General features: G+C 39.4%; 1 protein-coding gene across 1 annotated transcript; it reads right to left on the bottom strand.

Annotated features, from left to right (window-relative positions):
* Positions 1-581: 581 nt before the first annotated feature.
* On the bottom strand, positions 582-19,624 carry BAG1 (BCL2-associated athanogene). The gene is made up of 6 exons (XM_009885438.1): positions 19,502-19,624; positions 19,275-19,357; positions 18,439-18,552; positions 17,827-17,934; positions 3,633-3,695; positions 582-1,330 (listed from the first exon to the last, which is right to left on the bottom strand). Exons 1-6 carry the CDS (start codon positions 19,563-19,565, stop codon positions 1,241-1,243), a joined length of 522 nt encoding a protein of 173 aa, XP_009883740.1. The 5' UTR covers positions 19,566-19,624; the 3' UTR covers positions 582-1,240.
* Positions 19,625-21,162: the final 1,538 nt, after the last annotated feature.

Below are 21,162 nucleotides of genomic sequence, written 5' to 3'. Positions count from 1 at the left end.
CTTGAGACAAAAGACCTTTTCTTCCCCCACAGAAACAGGCTCCTTACCAGTCACTATTTCACCAGCCACCATGTATATGACTGATCTACCAACCAAAAGCATCAGTGAAAAAGCAACTCCCACTATAGGTACATTAGCTACAGGCTCTGACCAACAACTGCAAAGTTGGCTGCGCTTGCCAATAGTTACTATCTCCTGCAAAAGCTTATTTTTCACCTAACAGAGAAGACTAAGCGTGGCACATATCTGACTGCGAGAACCAGTCATAATCCTCAGTCGTATAGCATTGCTAAAATAAAGTCGTGTCACTTTGTTATAAAAACTCGCTAATAATATATTAACAGACTAGAAAGAATCACTGCCATTTTCCATTAAATACAGCATCACGAATTCAGTGAAATTGGGAAAAAAGTATTAAAAAAATCTTTGAAAATAGTTCCTTATTTATACCTTGCTTAAACTGAATCCTTGGTCTATGAGCAGCATGAGTAATCTTGTTGCATTTCCCATCATAACTCAAGACAGAACACAAACAATAAAAATAAGAATAATCTATAAAAACCACAGTACATCAGAAAACTATGTAAAAAACATACATCTGTATCAAGGAGCTCAGTAACAACTTAAAGCACCACTCAAAATTAAGTACCATACGTGTTACAGTACATGCCATTTATTATGACAATTTAAGGCTAAAATAGGTACGACTCCCTTATATTTAAGCTTTCTTACATTTATAAATGCATACAAACATTAAGTAGATACAAATGCGTAGGGTTTTTTTATTGCTCTGAACCGTCTACTACAACGTTCGACTTTCCCAGATGTCGTCTCAGTTTGCCTTTTTCAATCAAGCTTAAGTCCTACAATTGCAATTTATGGCACTTACACGATTATAGACCTTCTTTGATTTGAGCTGTAAATAAATGCAAAGACATATCAGACAAAATTGCCACTGCAAACTTCGTAATTTCGTGAACTAAACATTCGTCCATAAGATACATAACAATTCACCACAAAGATTATTTCTGCAATTCTTCAGGAAGGATTTTCTTTTCAAAATAATACATCTAACCAAGCGGCAAACAAGACGACCAGCGAGAAATGATTGACTAGTACCAGTCTAACAGACTGGGCTTTAAAAAAAAAAAAAAAGCTGAATACATGCTCCAAAACAAAGAGCAAACTTTTCCTCTTGCTCATAGAGCAATTATGTTTCCTAACTACGTAGGGCAATGCCTCATTCTGCCAGTGCCAAATTCTTTGACTGTAGCTTGTCCATTTCTTGACCAATATTTCCTTCAATGGTATCACACTGGGCAAGAAAAACCTGAGAATAAGAAAGACACACATGTTATTGGGGATGCAATTATAGCAACTGTAGAGCCTTCTTAAGAACAGAAACTGCAGTTTCAATCATGAATTTGAAGAAGCCAACTCAACAACCACCTTCCAGTTCAGCTTTAACAATAGCTTATTCACAATTTTGTTTACCCAGAATCCAACAGAAGCATGGTATTTGATAAGGGAACAACGTGGTTGCCCATCCTCACCAGTCCTGCCACTGAAGTACTCTGAGTTGAATCCAAAGTTCATAAACAACAATAAGGATCATAAAAGTTCAGACCAGTCAGTGCTTCAGTCTGGAAGATGACTTTTAAACTCCTCTCTAAAACACATACTTCTGTAGCTGAGGGTGGGAGCAACAAACCTACTCAGTGAAATCTAAAACAAGCTTTACTAAACCAAGGCCTCTTCTGTTTCTCAGGACTACAGGGCAACATGAATGCCATCTTTATCAGTAAGCAGCTGGTGTGCTTCAAAAGACAGAAGGCTCCTTTCCAAAAAGGGCAGTCCACAGCACCTTAAGCTTTCTTAGAACCTGCCCACAAGTTGTTACAAGTATAGCAACTCCCACACAGCAATTAAGAGCCAGCAGCCACTCATCACTTTGCTTGTGGTGTACACAGCACAACATGCCAGCACTTTAAGCCAATAAATTCTTTTAGGCCAATTCCAATGTATGTGAGTATATTGTAGTTTCTGAGGAGAGCCTCCCACTATCTATACAGGTCTTGCACTCAGTGTTGCTATGTCTGCACTAGACTTTAACAGTCAAACTAGATATTTTATGTTATTTACATTAAAATGACATTAAGAAACTTCCTTCCCTCTAGAGCAGCAAACTGTTGCACCAGGTGAGTGTTTCTCAAGGATTACACTGTTTTGAATCATCCGTCTTCAGCCAATCCCTTGAGCCAGCATCAACCCATTTCTGTAAGGACTTGATGGATGAAAAAGTCACGGTGGTAACAACTGCAGTTGCTGGCTGCAAGTGTTTTATACCTGTCTCTCTGTTCTGGAAGATATGCGATTGCCAGCAACAGAATGCAATTAATACCTGGTCCCGCTCACTTTCATGAATACTTAATATGAGCATAACTTGCCACCATTTTCTTGCTCTGGAAAAACAGATTGTTGTTGACTGCTCTCGTTTGAAATCGCTTAGATTCTTCTGCAGTCCTCAAATGGCCTATAACTTACAGTTGCAGAACATTGCGCCTATAAAAGCACAACAATAATTCTGATCTCTGCTCAACAGAGCCTGTTTTATGCTTTAATGGCAGTTCTTACACAAAGCCCCACTTATTTCTGCAATAACTTCACCCAAGAGTGGAGCTCTAGTAGCTTGCCATGAGGGTTATAGCTATATCTCTATTACAAACTTTTGCTGCTTTGGTTAGGTACATGGAACCAAGAGCATGTTCAGAGCCCCATACAACATTGCTACACCAACAATGATCTTCATTTCAATTTGCATTATCTGAACTTACTTCTGTAACAGAATACAAAGGGCTTTGTCCCTAAAGTTATAACAAAAAACATTCCTACTATGAGGTATTTCTTGACAAGGCTTCCTCTAAAATAGATGACTATTTTTAAAAGTTTGGGAAACATTTATAAAGACTATTTAATAAGGTTACAGTAAAAGAAAAAATATTTAAACTCTGAAGTTTGGCTTTTGGGGGAGGAGGGCAGAAGGATAAATTCCAGTATTTAGTAACAAATCTTCAGTTCAAGGTCTCTAAGAAAACAATGCCTCAGAATTTTTAAGCATCATACAACGGCAAAGCAATTAAAAAGCCACCCCGAGCAAAGCTTTTCTTCTGTACAGATTTTACTTTAGAGACTCCCCATAGAAAGTTGGTACATTGCAACAGAAACTAATTTTTCCAAAAAACATCTCTAGGAACGTCCAGCAGGAGTTACAGTTGATTTCATCTTTGTGCTCAGACCTTATTTATTACTTCAGCCCACCAAGACATGGGAAAGGAGGAATCATCCCGTTTTTGTTACAAGTTATCAAAATTACTTTACCTCATCAGGTAGCCATAGGGCTGACCACTAACGTAAATTACAAACATTTTCTGAAAACATCATGAACTATGAAAACCTGTATTTTCGTATAATGTTTTATAAAGCTATTAAATACCTCTTAAAGAAGGTCCTAAGAAATACCAATGTAAGAACCAACACTGAAAAAAATCTAAAACTCTAAACAGCTCTCATTTTCAAACTCTTGGAATACAAGTACCCAGCATTAACGGAAAACAAACAAACAAACAACTCACCTGAACCCTTTTCACCAACCCCTTCTTTTTCAGTTTGCAATCACTGAAATTCTCTGGCAGATTCTGCAGTAAAATAAACAAACAAGTTGATGCAGCTTAATCTTGAAATTAACATACTATACTTACAGCAAAAACTGAATGTATCAAAGAATGCTCTTAACAGGCATCCTGAAAATGCCATGCCTGCTCAGTAAGGATGATTACACAAGAAAGAATTTAAAAGAAAAAGTCGTAAGCTTAATCAATCTGGGCTATAGCATGTTAATTACAAAGAACAGAGCTAACAAATTTACCATGTTTCTTTAGGCAACACAGAGCAATAACTGCATACACTGCTTTTGTCTACTGTGTCGTATGTTAACTGTTCTGCTGAGCTTCAACTTCAGATTTTTTCAGAGACTGCATGATGAACACATTTATTACAAACACATTAAGTCAATCACTCGCCATCATTAGAACATATCATCAGTAACGCAGGCATTGCCAGTCTGTTTAAGCTGTACATCTGATCTTCTCTGCAATCTACTCATGGAAGGGAACAGATGTAGTGTTACATCTTGACAGCTTTTAATTTGATTCGAACTGCATCATTTTCCATACTCCTACCACCCAATATAATTGTGTATGTCAACTTAGCAAATGTTATATGCTTTGTCCTTTTGGAGTAGTGTGAAATTGGGGTGTTGGTGGGGATGGTGCTCAGGTTTATGATGTTTTTTTGAAACTGGTAAAACAGATGATTATCATCATATAAAGTTTATGTGAACATTCTTAGAAACATTAAGCTGTCACTGTTGAAAACACATAAAAATCTTGCAGTTTCTCCTTAGTACACCTTTTTATTTTCTGCCCTAACTCCGTATCAAGAATAGACGTTTCCCTATATTACTCTTTTGTTTCAGCTAAAATGCAAGCCCCACTGGGAAGGTTACATATATAATCTTTGATAACAATCAGGAAAAAAAAAAAAAAAAGCTTTCTTTTAGTGTCCAGCCAAACATACATGGTCTTAAATATAGGAGTTAAAAATCCACAAGACTTCACGCTAAAAAACAGTTCATCATGGGAAGTGAAACTACAGGCATCCAGGATTCCAGAAAGATTCCAGAAAGTTCAAGGATCACACTGCTCCAGTATTTGTGCATTGATTAGCACACTGTAAGTGATATCAGCCAAAGAAATAATAATCACCAGGCTTAGCATGCATCCCCAGCACTGTGGGTGAGGAGAAAATGGGCATGCAACAAAGCAAGCTGGGACACATTCTTACATTTTACCTCTACATAAACTTCTGGTTTAAAATACTTCTCGCTCTTTCTACACTCAGCTGGAAGGACTGCATAATGCTGCTTCATGTCTCCTAGGAAAGTATGAAAGTTGGATGTGGGAGTAACTATTACTACTATACTAACTCCCAGGGTCAGGTTTTTTGGTTTATTTTCTTAATTTGCTTTTAGAAGATGACTAAGAAAGAATCTTCTGTTCGTTCCAGCTTCCATTTCTGTTACTCTAGTACCAGTTTTCCTAAACAGCAGCACTGTTAAGCTGTATAAAACTCGTATCAACTTCCCTTCAAGATCAGAAAAGGTATCTCTGTTGCTGAGAGCTTTTACGTCAGGCTGCACCTCCTGAAACAGAACCAGAAACTGGACATATTTCTTTCAGGTGCAAAAATGACCATCAGTATCACAGGCACAAGAATAACAGATTAAGGGAGACACCCTTCCAAATGCAAACTGGTGCAGTGTTATCTTACAAACACAGACAGAAATATCTAGAAACTAAAAGCTATGATTTTTTTTGTTTGTCTGTTTTGGTTTTTTTTTATATTTATGTTAATCCTCTTAATACCAAAAATGCTCTTCAGTTTGTCCTAAGATGCATTCCATCACCTATCTATCCTTTCCAACTCCTCTGATTTTGTGAGAAAGAGGAGGAGAAGTAGCTTTGAAAGTAAGTTACCAGGTTAAATCCACGATTCTGTCATGCACAATGTCAGTCCTCCTACAAGAGCCTGTCCTATGCTGGTCGCTTTCTTCATTTACATAATGTTGCCTTACACCCTTAGATTTACAGCACAGGATAGGTTCAGAAGCTGTTACTACATTTTCAACAATGGTCTGCCTAAAATGAAAACTCGTTTTTACAACTGGCACATGTCCATTTTCCAAAGCACAGCTTTTTATCAGTTGTTCATTTTGGAAGCTACTTTGCTCATTACAAAGTGTATTTTCTAGTATGGTGTACTGCAACAAGCCCTTGCTCACTGTAGCATCCTAAACCCATGTCTCCTCCCAATAAGCAGGACGCTGTGAAGAAATTGTAATACATGCTTTTCTTTCGGAAACTGAATGCTCCAAAGAAATTAGAAAATAATTGAGAAGTTAGTTTAAAGCTGTGGGAGAATTCTCTTCAAACACAAGTTCTAGTTCACAAATAAAAAGGGTAGCCTTCGGAGTATTTATAGCTGTCACATGGAAAAAAAAGCTCAAAAAATACTACAAAGTTATATGAAGTATTCTAAGGGATCTTAGACATAGGACCCTGCAACCACACAAGAAAACATTCCTAACTTTCCCTTGGTTTTCAACAACACAACTCACTTTTTAAAACCAACCAAAATATGACAAGAAACATTTAACACAGTATTTGATGTGTACTACTTTGACTCCATATATATAATAGCCTGAAAGAACAAAGATGGGTTAGGCCTATCTATTAATGGCTGATTCTTACCAGAAAATGAAGATGTTATCTCATTGTCACAGAAATCTTTTTAAGCCTTGAAAGTTTTCCATGACTTGGAATTTCTTAAGAATGAAATTAAAAATGAAATTATGTACTAGCTCGGTCACACTGCCCGTCTCCCTTTGCTGGGTACTTATTTCAGGCTGTACTTTCTGAAAGAGATTCTGGCCTATGCAAGTATTCCTACCAATCTGAAACAGCAAACAGACCTAAGTTAACTTTCAACAACAGACAGGGAACTCCAGCTGAGCTTACCACATAAAGTCTGTTTCTAAACCAGATATTGGTAACTGGATGAAACTTTGAAATCTGACTGTAGAGAAGACATTCAGACTATTTCTATTTTTGAAAACATGTTTCAAAACTGCTCTTTTTAATTACATCACTGTGTGCAAAAGCCTATGTTTGCTTGCACACCTCCATAGCTGTTTTTTGTTTGTTTTCTGTTGTTTGGGTTTTTTTTTTAAATCACACCTTGTAATCCCCCTGGCAGAGACATGGAATTGGAAGGCCTAAATGTACTAACTTATCAAGCTGCTCAAAAGGTATTTTGCAATCAAATTAGTAAAGTTTACAAATCTTAACATCAAATGAAATCTCACGGTCTCTCTGTTTTACCTTAGTCAGCTTACGTCTCCTCTCCAGGAATACGTTGTCCAACTATTCAGGGTTTAACAGGTGAAGCTGGCATTAAACCTTAAGTCACAATAACATTTCAGTATTTAATTAAAACCAAATTTAATTAAAGAACAAGTAGCTTAAGCCTAAGCAGTGCTTATGCAAAACTCTTGCCAAATCTGCGTTTTGGTGCTAGCATTGCTTGCAGAGTGGTAGTTTGGATTAGTATTTGGCTTTCCACTGCACAGCATACTCTTAGTTTTACAGCAGGTCTCCTCTTTGCATTGCGCTTTCTCTGTACCAAAACCCTGCTCAAGTCTCACAGTCCTTGGTCTGTATGGTCTTGAACTTTCACAAGTGATGCAGCGCTGGCTTCACCCCAGCAACTTCTGCAGAACTCCTGAGCACAGGTTCTTTACCCTCCCCCCATCCATCCACAAAGAGAGCCCAAGCCCCCCTGATACCTGTGGCTATCTCCCACCCCACACCCCCGAATTCACAGTTGCTCAACCACATCTCTTCAAGAGAGTTCTCACCCCACAGATACACTGACAAGATGCAGTGCAGACACCCATGCTACATCCTCAAAGACTCATCTTTTGTATGCACAAGACTCATGCTTCATACAAGAAATCCTTAAAACCAATCACTGTTTACACAGTAATAAATTCATGCATCTGCATTTTCCTGCCTCTTCATCCTCTCTATTCTTGAGTGTTCTTTTAACTATGAACCCAGCATCCCTCTCTCCTGAGCACTGCTTCTTACAAAATACAGACTCTCTTATAATTTCTTTCCCCTCTCCCAACTGATCTCCTAATAAAACCACCTCCTTTGGCCACAGAATACCACCTACAGCTCTGCTCAAGTTCCGTTTGTTTTGGAAGTGCTTCCAATAATGATTTTTAAGCTTAATATTACCACCACACCTTTGTTCTCCTCTTTGGTTACTTCTTATTTCCCAAACCATAGACCCCAGTAGGTAATATCTGATGCCTGAATCCACTCTATAGCACCGTAGTCAGCTAACAAACAAAACAAATGCTAGTCAAGTTTATTTTTTATGACTATCTTATCAGAACCAAAGGGACACCATTCTTAAAATAAGCAATCTCCTACACTAGCAATAATAGCTAGGAACATTTTTGGTTTGTTATCAAATTGCTTAAAAAAACAAAAATCACCCTGCTACACATTGCACCAATGCTAATCAGTTGCAAACAAGGATTTTTTTGCTGACACCCCATCCATCTAACAAGAAGCTTTTTCCATTCCTTTTTTTTTTAATCCAAACTAATATATAGTATTTCAGTGTCTAGTTTTTATTGACTACCAGCCCTGCACTTTTTTTTAAACTTACTGTTAAATAAATTGGTAAATTGAGTAAGCACATTATGTTGACACTGATTTTTTTTTCATCTAAGTAGACTTGCCAGACTCTTCTCAGTGGTTCCCAGTGACAGGACGAGGGGCAATGGGCACAAGTTGGAACATAGGGAGTTCCATTCCAACACACGAAAAAACTCCTTTACAGTCAGGGTGACAGAGCACTGGCACAGGCTGCCCAGGGAGGTTGTGGAGTCTCCTTCTCTGGAGATTTTCAAGACCCGCCTGGATGCAGTCCTGAGTAATGTGCTCTGGGCAATCCTGCTTTAGCAGGGGAGTTGGACTAGATGATCTCTAGAGGTCCCTTCCAACTCTGAAAATTCTGTGATTCTGAGCACCTTCTTTAAAAGCAGCTATTAAATGGCAGCTTTTGTCAATGGCTTTTCTGAATGCAGAAGTGGTAACTAAGTGCTCTACCCTCACTGAGGGATGATAGTATTTTCATGCTCCTTGCGCTTCAGAAAAAATTTCCCCCGAAGCTTTGATTTTGTTTACGATTCATGCTAAGGGATTGTAGAATTATAATAGGAAATGTTTATCAAAGATAAATTCAAAGGTTTAGTAATAATTTCTCATCTTACTGTAAGCAGCAAAACTTCCCAGAAGTCTGGGAAACGTTTGTTACAGGCACAATGATGTTTTTTTCAGAATACTTCTTTCTTTTAATCCTTGACATGTTAATTTGGTATTATCAGATGACAAGTATAGCAGAGACAAGGAGACAGTGAAAAAAGCTTCATCAGAACAGTACAGTAATTTAAGTAAGTTTTGCAGAGAAATTATTACTTACAAAAAAAATCTTCAAGAAAGGAGGATGGGCCACCATCCATGCAATCTGACAGATGATTTTGTTGACAATTTATGTAAACAAAATCAGTGACTGGCATTTCAGAAGAGAAAGCTTTTTTTTCAGTTGTCAGAACAATCTGTTCTCTGCAATATTGTCTCTCTAGATTACAAATCTGCCAGTTAATAAGAAATCATCAAAAGAACAAAGTAATCTCTCTGCAATATCAATGACAAACTTCATGTAAATTAGAGCAGGCTCTCAAGAAGTACAGTGTCATGACTGTGAATTTAAATTTTCCTACTGATCTCAGAAGAGTTTCCCTTTTTTTTTTCCTGAAAAAGCCTTACAGTTATTAAAAAAACTGTGCCACCTGATCAAGCCAAGGATTTTGTGTTCCACTCACTGAGATTTGTAATAAGTAGTGTACTTTGACTTTTATTCCTGGACCAAATGTTTTAACTGCTGAAATAAATGACATTTCTGGTGATGCACACCCATGATTCTTCAACTGTTGAACATGATTCAATTTGTATTTCTCCTGAAGAAAACTTCAAAGATCTGTGGCTTACAGGAATGTCTGACTGTGGCACAGCAATCAAAAATTTGTAAGACACTCAGAAGATCCCTCCACCCTTCCTGCTGTGGAAGCAGTAGCTACTGAAACAAGTTTAGTGTTAAAATGTTTAAGTAACAGCTACTCTACCCAAAAGCACCCCTTCAAGACTTTCCTTTCACACCTCTGGCAGTGACAATACTGTATTTTTTTTTCCTCGCACCCCAATACTGTATGACTACCAACCTACTCCTCCACTTCCTAAATAACTTCTTTTAAATTCATAGCTGTTGAACACATGGAGTCTAGTAAAAAGGAATATTAGTTCCAAACTCAGCTTCTCTAATTAATGAGCTTGTCTGCTAACAGTAAGAGGGTGACATCCCTAGAATAGATCGAAAACAATATGCAGGCATCCTCACCCTCAGCTCTCTATAACCATATGTCGTGGTTTGGCCTCAGCCAGCAGCAAAGAACCACGCAGCAGCTCACGTAACTCCCACAGCCGTGGAGAAAGAAATAGACAGGGCAAAACTCGTGGGTTAAAATAGTGCAATTTAACAGAACAGCGAAAGGGAAGATGAAAACAAAACAGTAACACCGATAAAGGGATATGAAGACGCGATTACAGTACTGCCGCAAAGCGCACCGACCGGACCCGGACCCGCACTGGAGTGGCGACTGCTCTCCCCTCCCCAGCTAGCACCTCTTATAGCCCGGGCATGGCTCACGTGGGATGGAATCCCCCCCCCCTGCCAGCTCCTGGGGGAAATCACCCCCATCCCTGCCGCAACCAGGACACCATACAAATCTCATTTTGTACAGAATCATAGAACCGTTTACATTGGAAAAGACCTTTAAGATCATCCAGTCTGTTAACCTAGCACTGCCAAGTTCACCACTAAACCATGTCCCTCAGCATCACATCTACCCATCTTTTAAATACCTCCAGGAATGGGGACTCAACCACTTCCCTGGGCAGCCTGATCCAATGCTTAACAACCCTTTCAGTGAAAAACTTTTCCTAATATCCAATCTAAACCTCCCCTGGCACAACTTGACGCCATTTCCTCTTGTCCTACTGCTTGTTACTTGGGAGAAGAGATTGACCCTCACCTTGCTACAACCTCCTTTCAGGTAGTTGTAGAGAGCAGTAAGGTCTCCCCTCAGCCTCCTCTTCTCCAGGCTAAACAACCCCAGTTCTCTCAGCTGCTCCTCATAAGACTTGTTCTCCAGACCCCTCAGCAGCTTCATTGCCCTTCTCTAGACATGCTCCAGCACCTCAATGTCTTTCTTGTAGTGAGGGGCCCAACACTGATCACAGTATTCAAGGTGCGGCCTTACCAGTGTCAAGTACAGGGGGACAATCACCTCCCTAGTCCTGCTGGCCACACTATCCCTGATACAAGCCAGGATGCAGTTGGCCTTCTTGGCCACCTGGGAACACAGTTGGCTCATATTCAGCCAGTTGCTGACCAATACTCCCAGGTCCTTTTCTGCCAGACAGCTTTCCAGCCACTCCTCCCCAAGCCTGTAGCACTGCATGGGGTTGTTGTGACACAAGTGCAGGACCCGGCACTTGGCCTTGTTGAGCCTCATACCATTGGCCTTGGCCCAGCCTGTCCAGATCCCTCTGCAGAGCCACCCTACCCTCAAGAAGTTCAACACTCCTACCCAACTTGGTGTCTTCTGCAAACTTACATTCAAACTTACATGCAAACTTGGCATTCAATCCCCTCATCCAGATCATTGATAAAAATGTTAAACAGAACTGGTCCCTGGTTCCCTACTCAGGTCTGGGGAACACCATTTGTGACCGAGCACCAACTGGACTTAACTCCATTCACTGCAACTCTTTGGGCCTGGCCATCCAGCCACCCAGCAAAGAGTATGCCCATCCAAGCCATAAGCAGCCAGTTCCTCCAGGAGAATGCTGTGGGAAACCATGTTATAGGCTTTACTAAAGTCCAGATAAACAACATCCACAGCCTTTCCCTCATGCAATAAGCAGGTCACCTTATCATAGAAGGAGATCAGGTTAATCAAGCAGGACATCCCTTTCATAAACCCATGATGACTGGGCCTGATTGCCTGGTTGGCCTCTACATGCCATGCCATGGCACTCAAGATGATCTGTTCCATAACATTCTCCGGCACCAAGGTCAGACTCACAGGCCTGTAGTTACCCAGATCCTCCTTCCTGCCCTTCCTGTAGATGGGCGTCACATTTGCTAATCTCCAGTCAACTGGGACCTGCCTGGTTAGCCAGGACTGCTGACACATGATGGAAAGTGGCTTGGGGAGCGCTTCCACCAGTTCCCTGAGTACCCTTGGGTGGATCCCATCCAGCCACATAGACTTGTGTGTGTCTAAGTGGTGTAACAGGTCACTCACCTTTTCCACTTGGATTACGAGGGCTTCGTTCTGCTCCCTGTGCATCTTCTAGCTCAGGGGGCTGGGTACCCAGAGAATAACTGGTCTTACTGTTAAAGACTGAGACAAAGGCGGCATTAAGTACCTCACCCTTTTCCTCATCCTTGGTCACTGTGTTTCCTCACACATCCAAGAGAGGATGGAGATTCTCCTTAGCCCTCCTTTTGTTGCTAATGTCTTTACAGAAAGATTTTTTATTGTCTTTTATGGCAGTAGCCAGATTAAGCTCTAGTTGGGCTTTGGCCCTTCTAATTCTCTGCCTGCATAACCTCACAACATCCTTGTAGTCCTCCTGAGTGACCTACCCCTTCTTCTAAAGGTCATAAACTCTCTTTTTCCCCGCCCTGAGTTCCAGTCAAAGCTCTCTGTTCAGCCAGGCCAGTCTTCTTCCCCACCAGCTTGTCTTTCAGCACATGAGGACGGCCTGCTCCTGTGCCTTTAGGGTTTCCTTCTTGAAAAATGTCCAGCCTTCCTGGACTCCTTTGACCTTCAGGACTGCATCCCAAGGGACTCTGTCAACCAGTCTCCTAAACAGGCCAAAGTCTGCCCTCTGGAAGTCCAAGGTGGTATTTCTGCTGATGCCCCTACTTCTCCAAGAATCAAAAACTCTATCATTTCGTGATGACTATGCCCAAGACGGCCTCTGTCACATCACCCATAAGTCCTTCTCTGTCCGCAAACAACAGGTCCAGCAGGGCACCTTCCCTAGTTGGCTCAAGCTAGAAGTACCAAGCTGTATCAGGCTAGATGGTTTTGACTGATCCAAATAATGTATGACAGCTCACTTTAAAGAGCTTTCACAACAATTCTGCCAAAGAAACAAACAGGAACATTTATAGTGTGAGCTTACTGTATGTTTCACTTCTACAATGCCTCCACTCTTCTGTCTTAGCTTAGAAAACGGTTCACTCAGACACTTCTTTTTTTCCCCCTTATCTTTTTCTAACACGCTGTTGATTGAATCAACAGCACATCTATATGGTCAATAGCATTTGAGAGATTTGTTAGAACTTGCTTTTTACTTGACTAACAAAAAGAATACTAAATACTGTATAAAACAATTCTGAGATAAAGATAAAATACTTTCTGGAAGCTTTATGCTTTTCTGCTTTGCATTTCTATTTACCATTTTTTACTTCAGTGGAACCCATTCATCATTCATACACATACCTCATTACCATTCTGTGTTGCTACCTCTGTATGTTGCACAACTACAGTACAGCTAAGCAATACCTCAGGAAGTTGGTGGCCTGTTTATCTGACCTGGTGTAATACCAGTACACTGAACAGCTACATTTTATGTAAGTATTCCACCCAACTACACGTATCTCATCTGAAGACTTCACAGAAGTTAAGTTTTCATTACAAAAGCCACACCCACCTTTGCATATTAAAATACGTAAATATGGACTTTGGTATATGTAACATAACTTCAATCACTGGCAATGAAAATTCTCACTTATTTCTTACTTTAATAAAGAGGCTTGTCAATGTCACAGGCTCTTATACAACAACATAACAAACAACTACTACAAATATTAAGAAATACTAATTATAATTAGGTGTAGCTCTGGCTGCTCTGCTTTCACAAGAGACAAAACTGAGGCACAGAGACTCCATTATTTCCTAAATCTAAACATTAAGTCATCAGTTTTTAAGCCTTCTAAAATCTTGCACTAGCATTCAATCCCCTCATCCAGATCATTGATAAAAATGTTAAACAGAACTGGTCCCTGGTTCCCTACTCAGGTCTGGGGAACACCATTTGTGACCGAGCACCAACTGGACTTAACTCCATTCACTGCAACTCTTTGGGCCTGGCCATCCAGCCACCCAGCAAAGAGTATGCCCATCCAAGCCATAAGCAGCCAGTTCCTCCAGGAGAATGCTGTGGGAAACCGTGTTATAGGCTTTACTAAAGTCCAGATAAACAACATCCACAGCCTTTCCCTCATGCAATAAGCAGGTCACCTTATCATAGAAGGAGATCAGGTTAATCAAGCAGACATCCCTTTCATAAACCCATGATGACTGGGCCTGATTGCCTGGTTGGCCTCTACATGCCATGCCATGGCACTCAAGATGATCTGTTCCATAACATTCTCCGGCACCAAGGTCAGACTCACAGGCCTGTAGTTACCCAGATCCTCCTTCCTGCCCTTCCTGTAGATGGGCGTCACATTTGCTAATCTCCAGTCAACTGGGACCTGCCTGGTTAGCCAGGACTGCTGACACATGATGGAAAGTGGCTTGGTGAGCGCTTCCACCAGTTCCCTGAGTACCCTTGGGTGGATCCCATCCAGCCACATAGACTTGTGTGTGTCTAAGTGGTGTAACAGGTCACTCACCTTTTCCACTTGGATTACGAGGGCTTCGTTCTGCTCCCTGTGCATCTTCTAGCTCAGGGGGCTGGGTACCCAGAGAATAACTGGTCTTACTGTTAAAGACTGAGACAAAGGCGGCATTAAGTACCTCACCCTTTTCCTCATCCTTGGTCACTGTGTTTCCTCACACATCCAAGAGAGGATGGAGATTCTCCTTAGCCCTCCTTTTGTTGCTAATGTCTTTACAGAAAGATTTTTTATTGTCTTTTATGGCAGTAGCCAGATTAAGCTCTAGTTGGGCTTTGGCCCTTCTAATTCTCTGCCTGCATAACCTCACAACATCCTTGTAGTCCTCCTGAGTGACCTACCCCTTCTTCTAAAGGTCATAAACTCTCTTTTTCCCCACCCTGAGTTCCAGTCAAAGCTCTCTGTTCAGCCAGGCCAGTCTTCTTCCCCACCAGCTCGTCTTTCAGCACATGAGGACGGCCTGCTCCTGTGCCTTTAGGGTTTCCTTCTTGAAAAATGTCCAGCCTTCCTGGACTCCTTTGACCTTCCGGACTGCATCCCAAGGGACTCTGTCAACCAGTCTCCTAAACAGGCCAAAGTCTGCCCTCTGGAAGTCCAAGGTGGTATTTCTGCTGATGCCCCTACTTCTCCAAGAATCAAAAACTCTATCATTTCGTGATGACTATGCCCAAGACGGCCTCTGTCACATCACCCATAAGTCCTTCTCTGTCCGCAAACAACAGGTCCAGCAGGGCACCTTCCCTAGTTGGCTCAAGCTAGAAGTACCAAGCTGTATCAGGCTAGATGGTTTTGACTGATCCAAATAATGTATAACAGCTCACTTTAAAGAGCTTTCACAACAATTCTGCCAAAGAAACAAACAGGAACATTTATAGTGTGAGCTTACTGTATGTTTCACTTCTACAATGCCTCCACTCTTCTGTCTTAGCTTAGAAAACGGTTCACTCAGACACTTCTTTTTTTCCCCCTTATCTTTTTCTAACACGCTGTTGATTGAATCAACAGCACATCTATATGGTCAATAGCATTTGAGAGATTTGTTAGAACTTGCTTTTTACTTGACTAACAAAAAGAATACTAAATACTGTATAAAACAATTCTGAGATAAAGATAAAATACTTTCTGGAAGCTTTATGCTTTTCTGCTTTGCATTTCTATTTACCATTTTTTACTTCAGTGGAACCCATTCATCATTCATACACATACCTCATTACCATTCTGTGTTGCTACCTCTGTATGTTGCACAACTACAGTACAGCTAAGCAATACCTCAGGAAGTTGGTGGCCTGTTTATCTGACCTGGTGTAATACCAGTACACTGAACAGCTACATTTTATGTAAGTATTCCACCCAACTACACGTATCTCATCTGAAGACTTCACAGAAGTTAAGTTTTCATTACAAAAGCCACACCCACCTTTGCATATTAAAATACGTAAATATGGACTTTGGTATATGTAACATAACTTCAATCACTGGCAATGAAAATTCTCACTTATTTCTTACTTTAATAAAGAGGCTTGTCAATGTCATAGGCTCTTATACAACAACATAACAAACAACTACTACAAATATTAAGAAATACTAATTATAATTAGGTGTAGCTCTGGCTGCTCTGCTTTCACAAGAGACAAAACTGAGGCACAGAGACTCCATTATTTCCTAAATCTAAACATTAAGTCATCAGTTTTTAAGTCTTCTAAAATCTTGCACTAAACCTGAGAGTCCCTTGTCCAGTACTATTTAGAGTATTTTGGACAAGGAGATAGATAATAGCATGCTTTCTGTTTAAGACATAAAAACAGTACCAGAATCAAAAGTAAACTTGGGAAATTCAGTTTGGGTTAATTAGGAAGCAGTGAAAGGGTTTTACAAGGCTGCTTGCTGGGTTCCAGAACTGTACACCAGCATACAAGTACTATTTTTTTTCTAAATAGGACTTAGTATCAGAAATTGAAGGGATCAGAAATAAGCTTTAATCCCATCCAACTGAAACAGTTGTCACCTTATTGCTATTTTCCCGGTAACACATAGTAAATCTGCCACTTCAAAGAGGGAATCAGTTATACAAAGTCTGTATGTTCAACAACATTCAAGAACTGTCAGCAAAATATTTTCCTCTATATGAGGCAAAAAGGAAAGAGAAATTTTAAGACTTTAAAATACTTAACATAATACAATTAAAAAAAGTATTTAAGAACTGTTGGCTATAATAAATGGCAAAGGCTAGTTTACCATTAAAGGTGCACAATATGAAAGGAGGACATAAGATAATGAGCTCCCCACCATTTCTAGGAATACATCCATATTGTATAGCATTTGATGATGGCCAATTCAAATTATTACTCTTTGATTTAGTCTGCTGCTGAACTTTTCCAAAGTGCCCATTAATTAAACTACATGTGGTTCACCAACTATAAGCATTTGCATGGCATCTTTCTAAAACAATCCCATAAAGGGTCATCACGTTACAAAGGAGTAGACCCAAAGACATCACTACCACAGAAAAGCAGCATTTTTCCTTCAGAGCAGGACATTACAATCAGGATATGCAACATAATTATATAATGAAGTTTACAGAGACTGACCAACAGATAGAGAAAGAGGATAAGGAAATACCCTAGTTGCCACAATCTTCTATTTATCTCTGCACAAGTCCCTTATTCCCACCTAGCTCTCAGCTACTACATGATACAGGAAGATATATATTATACTCTGGAAATATCCTGTAAGGTTATGTATGATCCATTAACGACTGTGAAGCACTTGGATATACCCCAGTACATTCCAAAGAAAGAATCCAGTCCTCAATATTCAAGCATCTCAAATAAAAGTACCATCAGTCCACATACGACTGACCAGAAAATTCTTCTGTCTTCAGGACCTCCTTGTTCCTATGAGATACAGAATACAAAGTGTATCCGTTTTTTCTTTTTTCCCCCCTTTACTATGACCATGTAGTTTAATATTAAAGTTTGCCAATACAAACTAAAAGGGTAAAACTTGAGTAAAGGATACCCATTTCATGTAGTCTTAACAGGCTGCTGCCCCAAATGAAGCTCTTCTGTAGAAGGGGGATGCATACATAGGCATTAATGTCACCATTTAGAAATAGATGCTGCCAAGTAGTCTTTTGGAGACATACAGGGGCAAGAGCTGGATATTAAAGAAAAAATGAGCAAACCAATTAACTAATTTTCAAAGCCAAAATCATTTTTTTAGTATTTAAAAAAATCAAATAAATTACAAGGAAGATATATTCTTAACAGTAAGTTTCTGCCGGGATTTGACCCTCTTCTGTGGTTATTTACTTACAATGGCATCAATCTGTTCCAGGATCTTCATGAACTGCTCTGCAGTTCCTTTTATCCTCTTGTCCAGCTGTTTTAGCGCTTCTGCTTGGAGATCCTTTGCTAAAAATCCCTGAGGAGGGAACAGAGGAAAGTAAAGACAAAATCATTCCATATCCTACAGAATACTCAGCTTAGAAAAATCTGCCAATCCATAACAGCAGAAAACTTCTTTTACTATTTCTGTAGTTTCAAGTATGATAGGGACTCCAATCTCAATCTGCATTCTACCAATCCTTGAAATGCTAAATGCAAGATCTGCTAGGTTTACTTGAAAGAATAAACAAGTAACAGACATTCTTCTTTGGACTTTGAGAGAACTCTTCATGTTTTTCCAGATCTAAAGAATATAATTTATCCAATAGGCAACAATATTTACCTTTTTCCAAACAGCTCCATGTCTCTATTTTGCGAACTCATAAATAGCATTTGAAATTCTGTAAGAATTCTACAGGCCCCTTGGACAGTTAGGAGGGGCAGCCTATTACTATTGGAAACGTTTAAACAGTATTTTTTTAAATACATACACCTACAAAACTGTTTTCCAAAGATATAAAATGATACAAAACTGGCATACCTTCTGGATACTTGTGAACTCTTTATTAACTTCCTCTAACTTATTTGCTATTTGCTCCACTGACTTCTCCAAATCTTTCAACTTCTTTAATTCAGCCTCTTCTTCTGGACTATTCTGTGTATTCAAAAGTACAACATTCACAACTATGGAATAAATAGAGACACTATGCTGCTAAAAAGCAGCAACAGTGGTGATACAGACATAAAGGCTTCTGCTGATTTAGAATACATACTACACTGTGGTTATTCTTTCCATATTTAAATACCTATTTAATAAGCTTCTTCCAAAGCTTAATTACAAATACAGTGAAAGTGGCAATTTATATAAATGCATTAAACGAGATGAATTCGAAGGGGAAAAAGGAAAAGTGCAAACTTCTTTTTTTGTTAGTTTAGCATCTTTAGCTAAGCTAATGCATTTATATCATGAGATACTACCCTTTTCCTCTACTCGGCAAAGCCAGCAATAAGTCATTTCACTAGAAATAACCCAGCAGACTCAGTAGCTACAGCCTTTTTTTTGTTTGTTTTTTTTTTTAACCAGAAAAATAAGATGAGCAGATAAGGTCATCAGTGCACAGAAGGTTCATAAGAACTGACCAGCAACAGAGTAGGCAGAAGCTTGTCAATAATGTAAGGCGGAAGTCAGTCAATGATGTAATTTTAGAAATGTACAAACTGCAGAGTTATTTGCAGAACAATGTGAGATTGAACTCAACTTTGAGGGTAGGTATACAAGATTAGGTTTATGCTGTAACCTGCTTCTGTGTTCAGCAGCTGAACCACTGACAGCAATGATGATAATTTAAGAAAAAAAGGTCCAAGGGCAACACTTACCCTTTTCCCAATTAACATGACTTTGCAACCATTTTTAACACCAAGTGCCGACAACGGTTGTTCCAATTCTTTCAGAGACTTCCCTAAATGGAAAATGAAAGAGGGAAAAGACAGTTAAAATACAGTTAGTGGCACAAGAATGTCTTTTTGAAGACATTCAAACCATGGACACCTGAAACTAAGATGAAAGGTATCATCTACAAGAAACAGACAGATTTATAAGTTACCTTTGTATATCAGTTTCTGAAAAGGAACTGGAACTCCAGTGACTTGTTCAATAAGTACAGCCATGTCTTGTAGTGTAGGTTCACCATCTTCTTGTTGAGAAGCAACCTGAATACTGTGTTTTTCATTACCTAATCAAAAGCAGAGCACTTATTGTTACCTAGAAAATATTATAAGGAATCGGATTCTGATATTTATTTACATTAATGCAGAAAGTTCTCAAATCACCGATTCTCATGTACAATGATAATTTTCAAAGGATTCCATTGCATTTTCTTCCTCTTAGAGTGACTTACCTCAGCTGAAAACTTTGTTTTACATTCTAATAACCTGAAGAGTTCAATAAGGCATAATGCTCCTGCTAAACATTATTCCCCACCTCTTTTTAAGAGTGCAGCAGATGGCATACAGACATCCCACAAGCTGAAGCATGAAAGCCCACACCTTCCTGATGTATTCCATTCCCTACTTATAGGAACTTTTAATTAAGTCTTGGGGGATCTGAGACAATTTATCACTTCCTTTGCTCCCTACTCCTCACACATGAGAAGCAAGTGATGAATGTCTACCCTGTCTCCCCTCCACCAGCCACCTGAGAGAATTCTCACAGTCCAAAAATTATTTCTTCCCATAATACTGCTGATATGCAGCCTTAACCATTTTGAGAAGTCTCAGCCTATATGTCACCTTCTACTTATGGAGCATCCTCTTCAGACTCCCTAAGATTACTTGCATGCAAACAGCAGGAAGTTCTCAGAAAAAAAGGAGTATGTCTGTTAATCTCTGCTTTGTAATAGACCCTTTCTATAACCCTCTGCTCCCACACACTTAAGGCTTGTCAATCTGAAAGCACCCACAGAAATCAGCCACCATTGGCTGCAGGGGAAATGAAGACAGACATTTTTTACTTTGCAGGAACAGAGAACTCCTTAACAAATACCAGAAAGAAAACTATTCCCATGAGCCTAATCTGAAGTGTACATATCTTTTACAAAGAAGAATGCTAGAAACATTGCTTTTAAAATGTTCCAGCCTCTCAGAGTCACATGACAAGTGATACTGTGGCCTCAAAAACCTGCAAGCTCCAACAATATTTCTTAATTCCAAAATGGCTTTAAGCTCAAAATCACATTATACGAACTCTTCCCCAAGCATTTTCCATAAACAGACCTTCTTCCTAAATTGTTTTGGAAAAAAAACAAAACAAACAAAAAACAAAACACCAAACAAACCAAAAATTTAGGTCCTAATCTCAATATATTTCAAAAGGTTGTTTTGATAAATACAACTCCTCTGTGTAAGGGCTGTGCCTGTCAGTAGTTGGGAGAAAACACACAAACAAACAAACAGACAGCAAATGGGGAAGAGAACAGCTAAAGTTTGCCTAGCAATAGAAACAGTTTTAACTATAAATAATGAGTACAACTTTAGGCAGACTGTAACAAAAGTTTTACTGTAAATTCACAGCAGAGTGAAATCATCATGAAAAATATCTCACAGATTAGAACTGCTATTATAGCTTATCAGTTTGCTTCAGTAAATTACAATACTAAAGTAACCACTAGTGCAAGATTCCAAACTCTTTTTTTAAAGTCTAAACCCATTTTAAAAAGTACAATTCAATATCTTGCAGACTGTCAAGTGATATGTGTGGGTCTACTAC

Source organism: Charadrius vociferus, unplaced genomic scaffold, assembly GCF_000708025.1.
Source record: "Charadrius vociferus isolate BGI_N301 unplaced genomic scaffold, ASM70802v2 scaffold174, whole genome shotgun sequence".
NCBI classification, from domain to species: domain Eukaryota; kingdom Metazoa; phylum Chordata; class Aves; order Charadriiformes; family Charadriidae; genus Charadrius; species Charadrius vociferus.
This window is presented reverse-complemented; position numbering and strand designations above follow the sequence as displayed.

Bases quoted from the DNA above. Each gene is read 5' to 3' on its own strand.
- BAG1 (XM_009885438.1), bottom strand. From the start codon at position 19,565: ATGGCTGTACTTATTGAACAAGTCACTGGAGTTCCAGTTCCTTTTCAG. The intron at 18,553-19,274 runs GTAAGTGTTGCC...TTGAATACACAG, and splicing joins TCATGTTAATTGGGAAAAGG to AATAGTCCAGAAGAAGAGGC. The intron at 3,696-17,826 runs GTAAGTAAATAA...ATTTTACTGCAG, and splicing joins TGGAACAGATTGATGCCATT to AATCTGCCAGAGAATTTCAG.